At 32.4% G+C, this 14,247-nt stretch overlaps 1 protein-coding gene across 1 annotated transcript in view; it reads right to left on the bottom strand.

The window, feature by feature from the left end:
- The window catches only part of TRHDE (thyrotropin releasing hormone degrading enzyme), a 367,060-nt gene that overhangs the window by 108,409 nt on the left and 244,404 nt on the right, over positions 1-14,247 (bottom strand). The window contains exon 7 of the mRNA XM_069490875.1: positions 4,051-4,116. Coding sequence (XP_069346976.1) covers positions 4,051-4,116 — 66 coding nt within the window. The remainder of the gene's footprint in view (positions 1-4,050; positions 4,117-14,247) is intronic.

Here is a 14,247-nt window from a genome sequence, read left to right as displayed (position 1 = left end):
ATGTATCTGAAAAGTAGACTATGGTTTAGAATTTGAAGGTGGCAAAATTACAACTCAAGTAAATTTTGTGGCATGATTAGGTCTTTTATGTGAAAAGTAGGTTATTGATTGGAAATCTGTAGGACACTGAAAATTGGAATACAGACGCTGAGGGGCTAAATTCCACTGAGCCGCCCTTTGCATCAAAAGCACCTTTTCTTGTCTCTGAAAAACTAAGTTTCCTCTTGTTTGAGTCCTCTATAATGACACTCATCAAAGGGGCTGTTGAGTCTCCTCAAAACCAACCTCCTATATACCTCAGTGCCAAAAGACCCATGAGTCGAGTTAGTTCTGGGAGATTTCAAGAGTATAAGTTGAAATTCTGACCATATACACAGATAGCATATACACTGAAAATCACCAAGAAATTCCTAAAAGTCCTTAGTAGATGTCATCTAAAACCTCTATACCTTAACCACAAATATGTAAAGTGTTTACAGCAAAGTATGAAAGTGAACAGGTAACTAAAAGCCAAGGAAAATATAAGTTTGTTTCCTAATATCAGCTAAATGAAACTTTATCTGCAAAAAACTTTCTGTAACAACAAATGCTGGTCTGGTTTGACTACAGTTATGGCACTGCATACATTGATAGCCACATGGTCTTAATATTCAGATGATTAACTGAAGATTCAAGAACAAGGAATCACTCATTCTTATACACCTAGTTTATAAATTTTCCCATCAAATTTAAACAGCTGTACTAAATTTAAGGTATAAAACTCAAATTGTCTAACTAGTAACCTGAATTAAATAAATACTAGATTCAGAGAATACGAAAGATAGAAAGACTCGGAGTATTAAGTCCAGCTCTTGCATTTTATAACTATAAGGCCAGGGGCCAAGAGAGGTTTAGTGACCTATAGAAAGGCCACTATTAATTGGGGGTATAAATGAGAATCATTTCTCCTTACTGATTCCATTGCCTCACGCTTTCTAAAATATGCCTGCTACTATTTTAGGAAATGGAACAGTAGATTTGTAGAGTTTGCAAAAATATAAATAATTCTAAGGCTTAAAAATATATTATTTATGAGTGACACACTAAATCTAACAACAGAAAAATTCAAGCTTAATACAAAGTTCCACTTTCAATGTAAACATTAAAATGAAAGCTAACTTAGTAGTAGTGTATCAAGAATTACTTTTGTGTATATATATGGTCCATTTATAAAAAAAGGTTTGAGATAATTTATTAGAAAACAGCTATTCAATACTGAACCATTTAAGCACCAGACAAAATTCAGGAAATAAAAAGACTTAAAAATGTATCAAGAACACTAGACCAAGAAAAGTTGTGATGATTCAGTATGAAACTGTTCTCTAAACTTTCTAATAGCTGATCCATTGGGTTATATGACTATTAGAAACAAATTTTTTCCCAAAAAGTTTCTAGAGTCCCTTCCTACTGGGAAATATATGTTTGAGTAGAAATTTAAAGTATATGTTCCCATGCAAAATATTATAAAATATAGAAAATGTAGTTGAATCTATACTTTATAAATTAAATATGAATATGTTAACTGACCCAGAAACCAACTTTCTATATTTATGTATACACACACACACACACACACACACACACATATGCATATGTGTGTGTGTATATATTTGTAAAAAAAGTTTGCCTTGATCCCAAAAGAGCTTAAGTTGGGTCATAAGGATACACAAAATTGCAAGACACCACAAATTTTAGGTAGATAATAAATCAAGAAGAACCCATGATTAAGACATTATTTGGAACATGAAGACTAAGGTCCGAGTCCAGGAAAAAACAAAACAAAAGAAATAGAGAATAAGAGAGAAGAAAGGAGTTTTCTTCCTTTCTTTCAAAAAAAGGAGGCATAAAAATATATATGAAAAGTACACTATTTGGAATTTGGAATTGCCTATATCTATAAATCTTTGGCTCTGTTTGCAAATAATAAACTTCAATTTGTCAACATAGAAATAGCCATGGTTAATGTAAAAACAATTCATAGATTTTCCAGCAGAGGTGAGTGCTGACAGCCCAGATTAGCTCTTTCAACAACTTGTAAACCAAGTCTCCCCAGAGTCTTGTGGATGGGAAGCATATTAATATCAACTCTGTGACCACTCAGCACCATGACATGAAGTGTCTGTTCAGGAGGTCATCTCCAAAATGTATCCCATACATCTTCATGCACAAGAGATGATAATTTATCACCTAGACATAGGGATCTACTGTAAACTAATCCAAACTGCTGATGATACACTAAATCAGTTTGAGTGATGAGTATAAATAAAGCTGCAAGTGAAGTACTGAAGGATACAGATCTATCTGATCAATGAGATGTCACAAGCAAATGAAATGCAATGTTGACAAACATAGAGTCCCTCAGTTGAAAATTAACCAAATCAAATATCAGAGCATAAAGATACATATTAATACAAGTTTCAAATGAAAGTTTAATATAATGGGAATCCGAGGGTATATTCAAACTGTTTTAGATAAAACTGAACAGACTAGGTCAGTGGAAAAGAATGTATGAAAAATTGATATATTTTGCACACCATAGAATGTATGGCAGGATAAAGAAAAATGATGCAAAATCATAATCCTTTCCAAATAATATAACTACAGTTATTCAGTCTGCCGAGCAAATGTATACACACAGATGAAGAAAAACAATAATAATTTTATAAAGAAAATGATTTCACATCAACTTGCTACAAGGAAATCAAATTCAATTTGTGTTGCCTTTATGAACGCTTAGACTTTTTCTGAAACTGTGATGCTAAAACTTCAATGGGGAAAACAAAGGAGTGGGGATAAGGAAGGACATTCCTCCAGATAGTTGATATTCATGGAGGGTACTTCTTAAGAAAAAAAGATTTTCCCAACTACGCGATCAGAATAGAGCCTTTAGCACCCGGCAAACACGTTCAATGGATTTAGCTATTCTGAAGGTGTCCCTAATGGAAAGAGCTGATTAAAGTAAATTCCAACCCCCACTGGAACAAATCTGTAAAAATATTTTCTGAGGGAAATTATTCTTCAAGAAATTTATATAGTTTTCCTTGTTGCATTAAATATATATACATATAGTTTGTCAAAACATATTTAACTCTTGTCTTATATTTATCTTTCAGTTTATTTGGGGTAAAGATAGAATTATACTACTAAAATATGACCTGATCACAGATGTAGTTTATTTAAATTTCAAAATGAAAAGCTTACTAAGAACAGATAAGATTGATTGCTCTCTCTGTCTTAGCATAATTGTATTTCAGGTGAACATCAATTTACTTTAAAGGACACTTCTAAGTAGCAGAATGCATCATAAATAATTCATCAATCACAGCTACTCGGAACATGATTTACTTCAGCAGATTCAATGGAATAAAAGTTTATTTTCTATATTTGTGTCTGCTTTAAAGAGTTTAATAATTTTCCTTTTCTAAGACTCTATTCTTAGATTCCATACTTCATACTCTAAATGCAATATGATAAAACTTCTTGCTTCTTCTTCCTTCTTTTTAAAAAAATTATGTTTACTAATTAAAATAGAAACATTTAAATACAATTGAAACAAATAACAATCTATGTGTATCAACAGCAAAACAACATAAAAGTTATATATCTGAAAAATAACTTTAAGATTTTATCAAATTCATAATTCTAGTAAGGTTAGCATAATTTGTTTTCACCTTATATAAACTTTTAAATGGAAGAAAAGGAAGGCAGGCTTTCTGAAAACCTTATGCAGATTATTTAGGATTTGACATATTTGAAAATTACTTCAATTTAAAAATGAAAAACAGATTCTAAATTGTACAACAGGTGAAGTTTTGTCATGTAATATAGTGAGTATTCTATCTACAGCTTTCATTTGTCATAAAGAAAGATGTTGTTTACCTTACACATCCTAAAGTTTTCTATCAAATTTAGTAATTTTGTATTAGCAATTTCCCAAACTGTGTGATATCCTTAGAAGAAATATATTGACAAGGATAAATATAAAATAGGATAATAAAACATTTTACTTACTTGCAAACCACTTTGAAAAACTGAATGGCCCATAAAATTAGCCAGCATTCTAATTAAAGCAGCGCCCTACAGGAAAGAGTATTAAAAAGAAAAGAATTTCAGTTAAGTATCATGATTCTAAAACTATTCTATATCAATCAAAAATAATCTGCTTCATTTACAGTATCATATTTTAAAAAAAATAGTTAAGAAACAAGAGAATCATGAAAACAATATCCCACTTACAGATAACAATTGCTTTTTTTTGTTTTGAGGATCTGAAACTTTTGTGAATGTAAAACCTACAATTGCAAAATGGAAGTCTTTTGGACAGAATATCTCGGGGCAATGATACGCTGTAATTTCAGAGGAATCAACATTTTACTGAGTACTGTCTACGACAAAGTTAAGAAAACATGGTTCTTGTACTTACAAGCTCATAATCTGGTCAGGAAAGGATATCCATATTAATATATGATCATATTAAAATATAACTTTGAAGTAACATTTTAGTAACATTTACTTTATTACAAAGTAAGTAGTTTGAGGTACTTACTGTATCCCTGGTGTAACCAAGAATAGTTCAGTTTTAGAAGTGAAGAGTAGAGAGTACCAAACAGTCAAACTGATAAAAGAACTCACCCCAGCAGACTGTCATTTATATTTAAACATTTGCCACTTACAGTCCACTGCCCCATAGTTAAAACAATTTGTTGTGGATTGAAATATCTTCTTGAAGGACTTATTCATATTTTACATACAGATTTGTGATCATTCAGACTTAATTGCCATTACTTGGAATGTTTCATATTGGTAGGTATGTTACATACTTACCTTTTGCCATTGATATTGTTATTTAATACTATAATAATGGTTCTTAGGATGAAGTAGACTCCTTTAAATTAGTTTTTTTTCTAATACTCCCAATATTGGTTGAACTCACTGATTGGGTTCAAATCTTGGCTCTCTTACTTACCATGTTTACTCAGAAAAAATTATTTACCCTCTCTGTTCCTAACTTTTCTCTCTTGTAAAGTGTAGGAAATAATAGTTCTATTTAATGTGTTTCTAATTAATAGAGGTAAAGCATTTTGAACTGGGTCTGAAAAATAGTAAGCACTATAGGAGTGTTAGCTATCAGCATTATTTCAAATTGGCTAAATATTTTTATTTTTTGTCCATTTCTTTTAGAAGGCTGGATTTAGCCATATACAAATAAAATATATGTGATCAATATAAATATTGGGAGTATTAGAAGAAAATACTAATTTAAAGGAGTCTACTTCATCCTAAGAACCATTATTATAATATTAAATAACAACATCAATGGCAAAAGGTAGGTATGTAATCAATATGAAACATTCCAAGTAATGGCAGTTAAGTCTGAATGATCACAAATCTGTATGTAAAACATGAATAAGCCCTTCAAGAAGATATTTCAATCCACAATAAATTGTTTTAACTATGGGGCAGTGGACTGTAAGTGGCAAATGTTTAAATATAAATGACAGTCTGCTTTGGGCGGGGTGAGTTCTTTTATTACTACATATCCCACTTCATAGTCGTTACAAATATACACAGTGCAATAGCTCAGTTTTTTTACAAGATGTCTCCTTTTGCAAGAGAATCATAAGAATCACATATAGACTCATTTAGCCTGGAACTGGACTGCTGCAGTCAGTTCAAAAACAGAACAATGAATTTCCATAGTTTGTTACTAGAATTGTTTCCTATAATTCTGTGACTTTAATGCAATATAATATTCAGTTTCCATGAATAACAATTAAAGAAGTAACTCAAAAAACTTCAATCACCATCAAAACTGCTCCTCCAATTGCTATTTTATTTTCATCTCAAAAAACACAGGCCAGAAAACCGTAGAGTTTTATGCCTCCTCTGACATTTTTTCCTCTCACACCTTCTACTCTTTGCTCTTTCTTTTGCTTCTTCCTCTTTATCTTCTATACACTTGTTTATGTCCATAAAACAGAAGCATTTATGATTCAATCTGGGGACTAGTTTAGAATTCCCTTTAGAACATATCAGCTCTGCTCCTTAAATTTCCTTGACAAGCTCTCTTTCTATATATTTCCAATCCAATCTACCACCCAGAGGGTGGAAACTGTCAGGTTTTTTTAGCAAAACTAACCCTTGCCACCTGGGGAGTGAAACAGAAAATCTCAAGGAGTCAACTCAAACTCTCCTTCAGAACAGAATAGCCATCTCTGGATGATTTAAGTGTTTCCCTCCAGGTAATGATGACTTGGTCAGTTGTCAGGCTATAAAAACTATCAATTTAGCATGATCAAATGACAAAAGAATCTTTCTAATCATAAAGAATGCCAGTTTTCTTGTCTGGGTCAAGCTGGAACAGAGTGCTAATAAGAAATAAAACCTAGAAATACAGTGCATACTCAAAAATTATATAATATCACTTAACTCCTGATTGTTATTATGTTGTATAACTCAATTAATGTTTGGAAAATATGTCTATGTTACCCAGCTGAACATTTTAATGTTCTCTGGAGTAGCATGCACTCTTCTATATTTAACTACCCTTTTCTTTTCAAAGCTAAATTTTAAAAATCCTTATTTTATAGAACTTCATAGACAGATGGGCTCTCCAACTGTCATCGTTTAACCAACATATACTAAGCACCTACTATGTATGGGTTATAATAAAGATCACAACTCTTAACATAGGCATAGGTCATTATAAGCTTTAAAAAAAAAAAAGAAAACACTCTATCTCCTCTCATCAGGTCTTTAAAACATTTGTTCATCAAGCAAGCATTGCTTACAATATTGTAACTTATATTCATTTGTGATTTAAAATTCCAGCCCCAATCAAAAAAAACCTGGACATTTAGGAAGCCTGACCAGCTTAATGAGAAGTAAATACACTATTTCTGCAAAGTTTTTAAAATTTTGAGACTAGATTAAGAAAACTCATCACTATCTGCTAAACTAATGTTCAGAGATATACTAGGATACTTAACTGATTTTTCTAAGGTTTTATAAAAAGATTCCACAAAAGTATGCTTATGAACTCATCCAACATTTAGTAATTTTTGTATTTGGAGTATCAGTCTCAGAGATAGTAAACATCTCCAGAGGAAAAACTGTGTCCTTATGACTTAGTACCACCCTCTTTCTGTGCCTGGCTCAGAGGAGGTGCTTCTTTATATACTAAATGGATGAGAGTGAAATAGAGATTATCTGCACATATAGCAATTACTTTGAATTCTTGCAGAGTAACTATTCAGCCAGGATGTACACTTTATTACTTCACTGGTGTACTTCAGCGATCAGTAATCACTTTTAAGAGAGGGAGAGCTTCTCAATTCATTTTATTTCTTTAACATAGACTTATTGAATAAGGTGGTATGTTCACTATACTGTAGATTATAAATAGGAACATCACAAGTCCTTGTGCTCAAGGACCTCAAAACCTCATAAATGAGATGAGATACAAAGAAATACTGTGTTCCACAAGAGGGAGAATTTCTATCTAGAGGTATGAAGAATAAAGAGAGTTTAAAGAAATGGTATTTGTGTTGGACCTTGAAGGATGGATAGGGTTCCATGAGCAAAGATAAACAGAGAGCATTTGCGTGGTATGGCAGGAATGGTCTTTGCATGGTCAGGCAGGTGTGAAAGTGAAAATCACAAGTAGGGAAGATGATCTTGAAGGACACAGGGCATAAAACCAGACAATGAAAGATTACATGGAAAATAAGATTGAGGCCGATTTTAGAGAATTTGGAATACCAGGACTAAGGAATTCGTAAAAAGTGGTTTTTAAAAAGACCCAGAACTTAACTGTCATACTCCAGGGAAGAAGTAAAATAACCAGAAACAAATGATAGCAATGAAGATAAAAGCTAGAGATAGATTTAAGGAATAGAGCAAAGATAAGCTGGACTTTTAAAGCCTGAGTGAGTGAAAGAAGACTTTAGAAGAAAGTGCTGATTAGAGGAATATGATAACATCTGTTTGTAAACGTGGAGTTTGAGGAACAGGTAGAGAACGTGAGGTACAAAGGGCAATGTGACAATAGAAATGAAATTCAGTGGATGATTATAATTGAAAATATAAACTGGGATTTGGAGCAGGTAAGATTGCCTAGAGAAAAATGCTAAGGTTTTAGTGCAGGAAATAGAAAACAAAATCTTAGAATGTCTCTACAAATTTTATATGACTTGCACTTGAGTGCCCGTAATAGGCACTCAACAAGTATCTGTTGAAATCAATGAAGAAATAAAATTAAGAACAAAGGATGACAAATTGTTATAAAAAACAGAAGAGAAACTGATAAGTAGCATCACAGAAGACATATTTTCAGAATTAGTGCTTCAGATTTACAGAAAATAATAGTGAAGACAGGGTCATGGACATGTTTAAGAGACAGCTATATAAACAGACTTGTGGATGTGAAAGTCAATTGAAAAACAAGGAAAACAGAAGGAAGGAAAGAATATGCTAGAAGCAAATTCACATGAAGGTTTGTTTGTGTTTTTCTTTTTTAGAAAATGGGAGAAAAGTTTGTGCAAAGCAAAAAAATGATCCACTAGAGATAGACTGAAGACAGTCAATTAAGAGATTGTTATTGAAGCAAGATTCCAAGAAAGCAAGTTAACAGAATTTAGGTTAATCTTTGAAAAAATAAGGACGGTCTTCTCTGAGACAGGACTGAGGCAGACAAGGGAAGTAAAGACAAATCAAAGATTTTGAAGTGCAAATCACAGAAGTTAAGGAAATACACTGCACAGAATACACTGTAAGCTCCATCAAGGTGGAGACTTGGTCTGTCTGACTTGGCATTATATGCCCATTGCCAAAGAACAGTTGCTGGTACATAGTAGATTCTCAAAACATTACTGAATGATTGATGGCCTGTCACTTCTCAATAATGTAGGAGCTATGGTCCCAAGATTACATGAGTTGGAAAGATTGAAACTAGGTTTGAAGAAACTCAAATAAAAAAGAAATAGGACATCCCAAACATTTAAAAATGGGCAGAAAAGTTATAAATCCTAGCTGAAGTTATTAATAAGGTATCTGTCATTTATTAAGCAACTATTTATATGACATGCTATAGTCACAATATCATAAGGAAAATATTACTATATTTATCAGAGCAGAAAACCAAGGCATAAAGGTTGTATAACTTGGAGAAATTGACACAGGTGGTAAGTAACGGAGCCAGGATTAGAAACCCATTTATACCAACTCCAAAATCTGTAATCTTAATCAATTTAAGTTACTTTCTTGCAATCCCAAATCAAAATAGTTACATGATTATCTCTATAAACACTGGGCATAGCAAGAACTTAGAAAAAGAAAAGAAATTCCCAGAGTTACTTAGAGTTTGGAATCAGTAAGATGCTCACAGAAGAGGATAAAGAGAAAACTAATTCAATGTGACATAGTTGAAATGGCCAGCCCATATTCCTAGGATTGGGGATAGAAGACATAAATGAGCTAGCAGAATAGGACATGTTTATGGACTGGGAGACACAAAGCTACTCTAGGGCAGGTTCAGTAAGAACAAAGGGCTAGAAAAGTTGAAAATAGTGATATTTTCATCAGATGCCATATGTGGGTTTGGCAGCTGTGAAAATGTGCTGCTCAGATTGCCAACTGCTGCCCCTCTGCATTCACCACTCTGCAAAGCCATGCTTTCCTCAGCGTACGTCCAGCCAGTGACTGAGCAAACAAAGGGTGGCCCATTCTAGTGACACAGGGGACTCCTGTAATGGGCAACTCTGACTAATGGACTCCCCATTGTTCTGGATGAATGTCTCTTGCAACTGGGCTAAATCTGAAACGCTTCCAACCCAATGCTCCTTCCTTCCCTCTCTCTGCATAGGCTGTCAACGGCAACATGGTCGTAAGGCAGCTCTCCCTACCTTCTCCAGCTCCTTTGACAAGCAGATCTTTTGCACATCAAAATATCTGCTTCTTAGAAGATCTGGACTGATACAGTAGGCCAATTTTTAGTGCTGAGGTTCACACAAGTATAAACTGTTGGATGTTAGGTCCCTGAAATAAATTGGTAAGGAGTGCACTCTGGTAACAAGGAGCACACCTACCAAAACAAAAAGATCCTTTCCTCCTTACTCCTCTCAAGAAGTTTTTGCCTAGTAAATATTCCACACTGCAAATATATTTGCTGTATGGTTTTCTTTCCTCCACGGCAGGAAAAGGTAAGAAATAATGTATCATTAATTTCATTGTGCATATGGGAGAGAACAAGACGAAGGGATTAGGAAGTTTGTCCAAAGTTAGTTGCTTCCATCTACTCAGTTGTTGAATTCTTTGATTAGCCAAGAAACCTATGAGGTAAGAATTTCTTGTTATTTTCTGAGCTACTGAAAAGATTAAGACTATTGATTCTAAATCAAAGTACTCTTAAAATGTAAATTTCTAAATGATGCCTCTGCACTAAATCTGGACATCTGTGAAGATAATATGATATTCTAACATGATTTGTCACTGAAGCATGTCTTTTGGTCTGGAATAAAAGCATAGCTTAAATTCCCATTGGCTTTTCAAAAACATCTTTTCTTCTGTTTTTTTTTTTTTTTCTTTCCATAATATGACAGCTATATTTAGCATCTGAAGAAAAGAAAAAAAAAATACCTAACCCGGAATATCCTTCACTCACAAATTGATTACCAAAAAGGAAGGCTGAAAGAGAGAATAGAAGAGAGCATAACAAGGATGAAGAGAAAATTAATTCCACACAAGAAAGCAGAATTATGCTCCATTGCTCCAATCACCCATGCTTGGAACCTTGGAGTCCTCTTTGATTTATTACTTCCTGAGGCCAAGCCTCTATCTCTGCATGGCTGAATTATTTTACAGCCTCCCAGTGACAACCCCAAATGCATTCTTACTCTCACAAATCCATGCTATGGGCCACATTTAGATTAATTTTAATAATTACTTTAGAAGCATAATGTCTGCTAGGAGTCCTAGCTCTGTCATATACTTAAGCATGTGAGATGATCTAAGTATCTACAATTAGAATATAAAAATAATAATGATGATGATAACAACTATATTACTACCATTAATAATAATTATTGTTATAATAGCCACCTTAAGTTTTTTTTTCTGAGAATTCATTTAAATTATTCATATAAAACACTTGGAATAGTGTTTGGCATATAATAAGCTTCAAAAAAGCAAGTAGTTATTATCATCATCTTCATCATCATCACTATCATTTTTATGTTAGCTCCCTGCCTCCCCAAAAATCTTTACTTAAAAAAAATGTTCTACAGCAGTAATCAAGTCGATACATCATGAGACTCACCATTACCTACCAGCAGTTTTTCCCATATGACCAAATAATCAGCTTCCACTCCAAGTAAGTTCAACTTCTCATCATCCCATGAGCATGTGTTATATCCTGGTGTATTAATCATGCTATTTACATCAATTGTAATGATATTTCTTTTCAATCCTATGTTCTTAGCCGTATATGTTATTAAAGGCACAGGGAAATTCCACATCATGATACGAAACTTCCCACAACTTTGTTAGCTCTCAAGGCTTTTCTCTCCTCTGAAGTCGAATCCTTTAAGTCTGAACGACACAATTTATCAAATTATTTTATATCACTTATTTATTATTTCACATGAGTTTTTCTCCTTTCCACAACTAGATGTAGGTCATTTAGCTACATTAATCTAGTTTAACTAGATTATTTAAATTTACTATTGGCACATGTATTAGTTATTGATTCTATAATGTTTCCATTGCCAAAGAAAGATGATGCTAGTAAGGAAAGGTATCCATCAACTATAGTTTGCTATTTTCACATCAGCAATTTATACTATGATGTTACAGCCAATACAATACTCATGTACTCAAATCTCCCTTGTCATGAAATTCAACATATATCTTTTATTGGGGCCATATGTTGTTTGTTTGTTTTCCAGTATTCTCAGGCAAAGGCATCTAAACAGAATAGCCTATATTAGGTCAATAGGAGACTGAAAAGTATTCAGAGGGCCACAGATGTTTTATGAAAAATAAAACATACAAAATCTACGAAAAGAGTAATAAAATAGCAAAGCTCCAGAAAAAATTAGTCAAGGTAAAAAAGAAAAAATGCAAATATTAGGAATAAGTATGGGCATATAACTACAGAAAAAGTTTATAAAAATAAGAACATTCTAGCAACATGTACTAATAAATATGAAAACTCAGATTAAAAAAAATTCTTTGAAATTAAAACTTATCCAAATGACCAAAGAAGTAGTGGTTTACAAAAAAGAAAGACACCAAAAACAAAACAATACACACACACACACACAAACACACGCACACACACACACACGCACACACACTAACATCCAGGCCAGTTTTACAGGTAAGGAAACTTTTAAGGAAACATTGTGACACAACCCTTGTTTTACAGGAAGTACTGTGCAGGAATGGGAAAAGAGTTAATTCTTTTTAACTCTTCTTATGATGCTTGTATAACTGATATGTAAACTGAACAATGTAAAATATAGTCCAATCTCCTTTATGTGATCATGTATGGATAATTGTGATATATATATAATTTCTGGGATAAATATCATATATATTGTTATAATAGCATAAATACAACGTAGTCAATATGTGTTGTAATATATAACACAATGAATGACATAATCAATATATATAATACAGTTTATATGAAGAGAGAGAGGGAGAGACTTAGCAGAGTTTATCCCATAAATTTAATAATGGTTTAATAACAAAATTCTATTAATATAATTCATCACATTAATGGTGGAAACAAATGATTTAATGATCTCAAATGTGGGAAAATATTTAATATGACTTAGTATTCATTAAATAATAATAACATATCTTAATAAGCTGAGAAGAGAAGGAAATGATTAACATAATAAAGGCCATCTTTTAAAATTATATTCAATGGTAGAACATTATAGGCATTCTCCTTAAAGATGAAAATAAGAATGTACTAATATTTATATTCAAATTACAATAAAATAAATGAACAAGCAAAAGAAATATGAAACAAAAGAAATGAAGCAACAAGTTAACCTTATTCAGAGATGATGTGAAATTCTTCACAGAAATCCAAGAGACTCTACAGAGCTAATCTATAAAAGAGTACAGCAAGGCTGCTTGACACAATATCAATAAATACAAGTAAAAGAATTGACATGTTTCAGTAAAAACTAATTTAAAGAATTAGTTTATAAAGAGTCTCATTCTCAAAAGGAAGAATAAACAAATATAACAAAACCAATAGTAAAGAAAGTTTCAAAATTATTCAGAGTTTTCATGAAAGAAATTATATAGCTTAACCAAACATGTAAGGATATAAAAGTGAAGAACTACATTTGTTATAAAGGTGGAAAAAGTTATTGTAAAAATGTCAAACATTTTAAAATTAATCTATAAACTCCTCAAAATAAGTTTTTGTTTTAATAAATTTTCTTGATCTGAAAATTCACATGGATTAACAAAAAGTAAACCATAGAAATTTTGAAATAGCACAAAATGGGGAATCGCCCCTTTGGTAACAAACCTGTAAAGCTACATTGGTTAGACCTTACAGTAAGGTTGGAACAGGAATAAACATATAGACTAGGGGACCAGAATAAAGGACTACAAACACACCAATACTGATGTCAGTGATAGCTAACAGAGGTAGTATTACTTACCAGGGGAATGAGGACAGGGAATACAACACTGGCAAGACTGATTATCCAAACAAAAATTAAATTACATTTTACATCAAAACATAAAGAAACATCAACAAAAAACCCCAAATGGATCATTAAAGACCTCAATATAAAATGCAAAACTTTAAAAATATTAGGAGAAAAATGAAAAAAAAAATACTTCTTTATAAATTTGGGATAGGAAGAGATACTTAAAAAAAACAAAAAGCATGAAGCATAAAGGAGAAAATGGAAAGACAACATCTAAATTTAATAATCTGTATGGAAAAGACATCACAAGTTAACAGACAAATTACACTTTTATTGGCAATCAAAGATTAGTATCCAGGATACAAAAAAAAAACCCTCACATCAATTAATGATTAAATAGAATAAGAAAGCAAACAGACTGTAAAAACAAAGACCCTATTGGAAAATGGGCAATAGATGAAACAGAAAATTCAAAAAGTAAGAAATAGAAAGGCCAATAAATACATGGAAGAAACTTAATCTCACTAAT

Source organism: Eulemur rufifrons, chromosome 16 (assembly GCF_041146395.1).
Source record: "Eulemur rufifrons isolate Redbay chromosome 16, OSU_ERuf_1, whole genome shotgun sequence".
Taxonomy (NCBI): Eukaryota; Metazoa; Chordata; class Mammalia; order Primates; family Lemuridae; genus Eulemur; species Eulemur rufifrons.
Note: the sequence above shows the minus strand (reverse complement) of the source record. Positions and strands in the feature narration are given on the sequence as shown.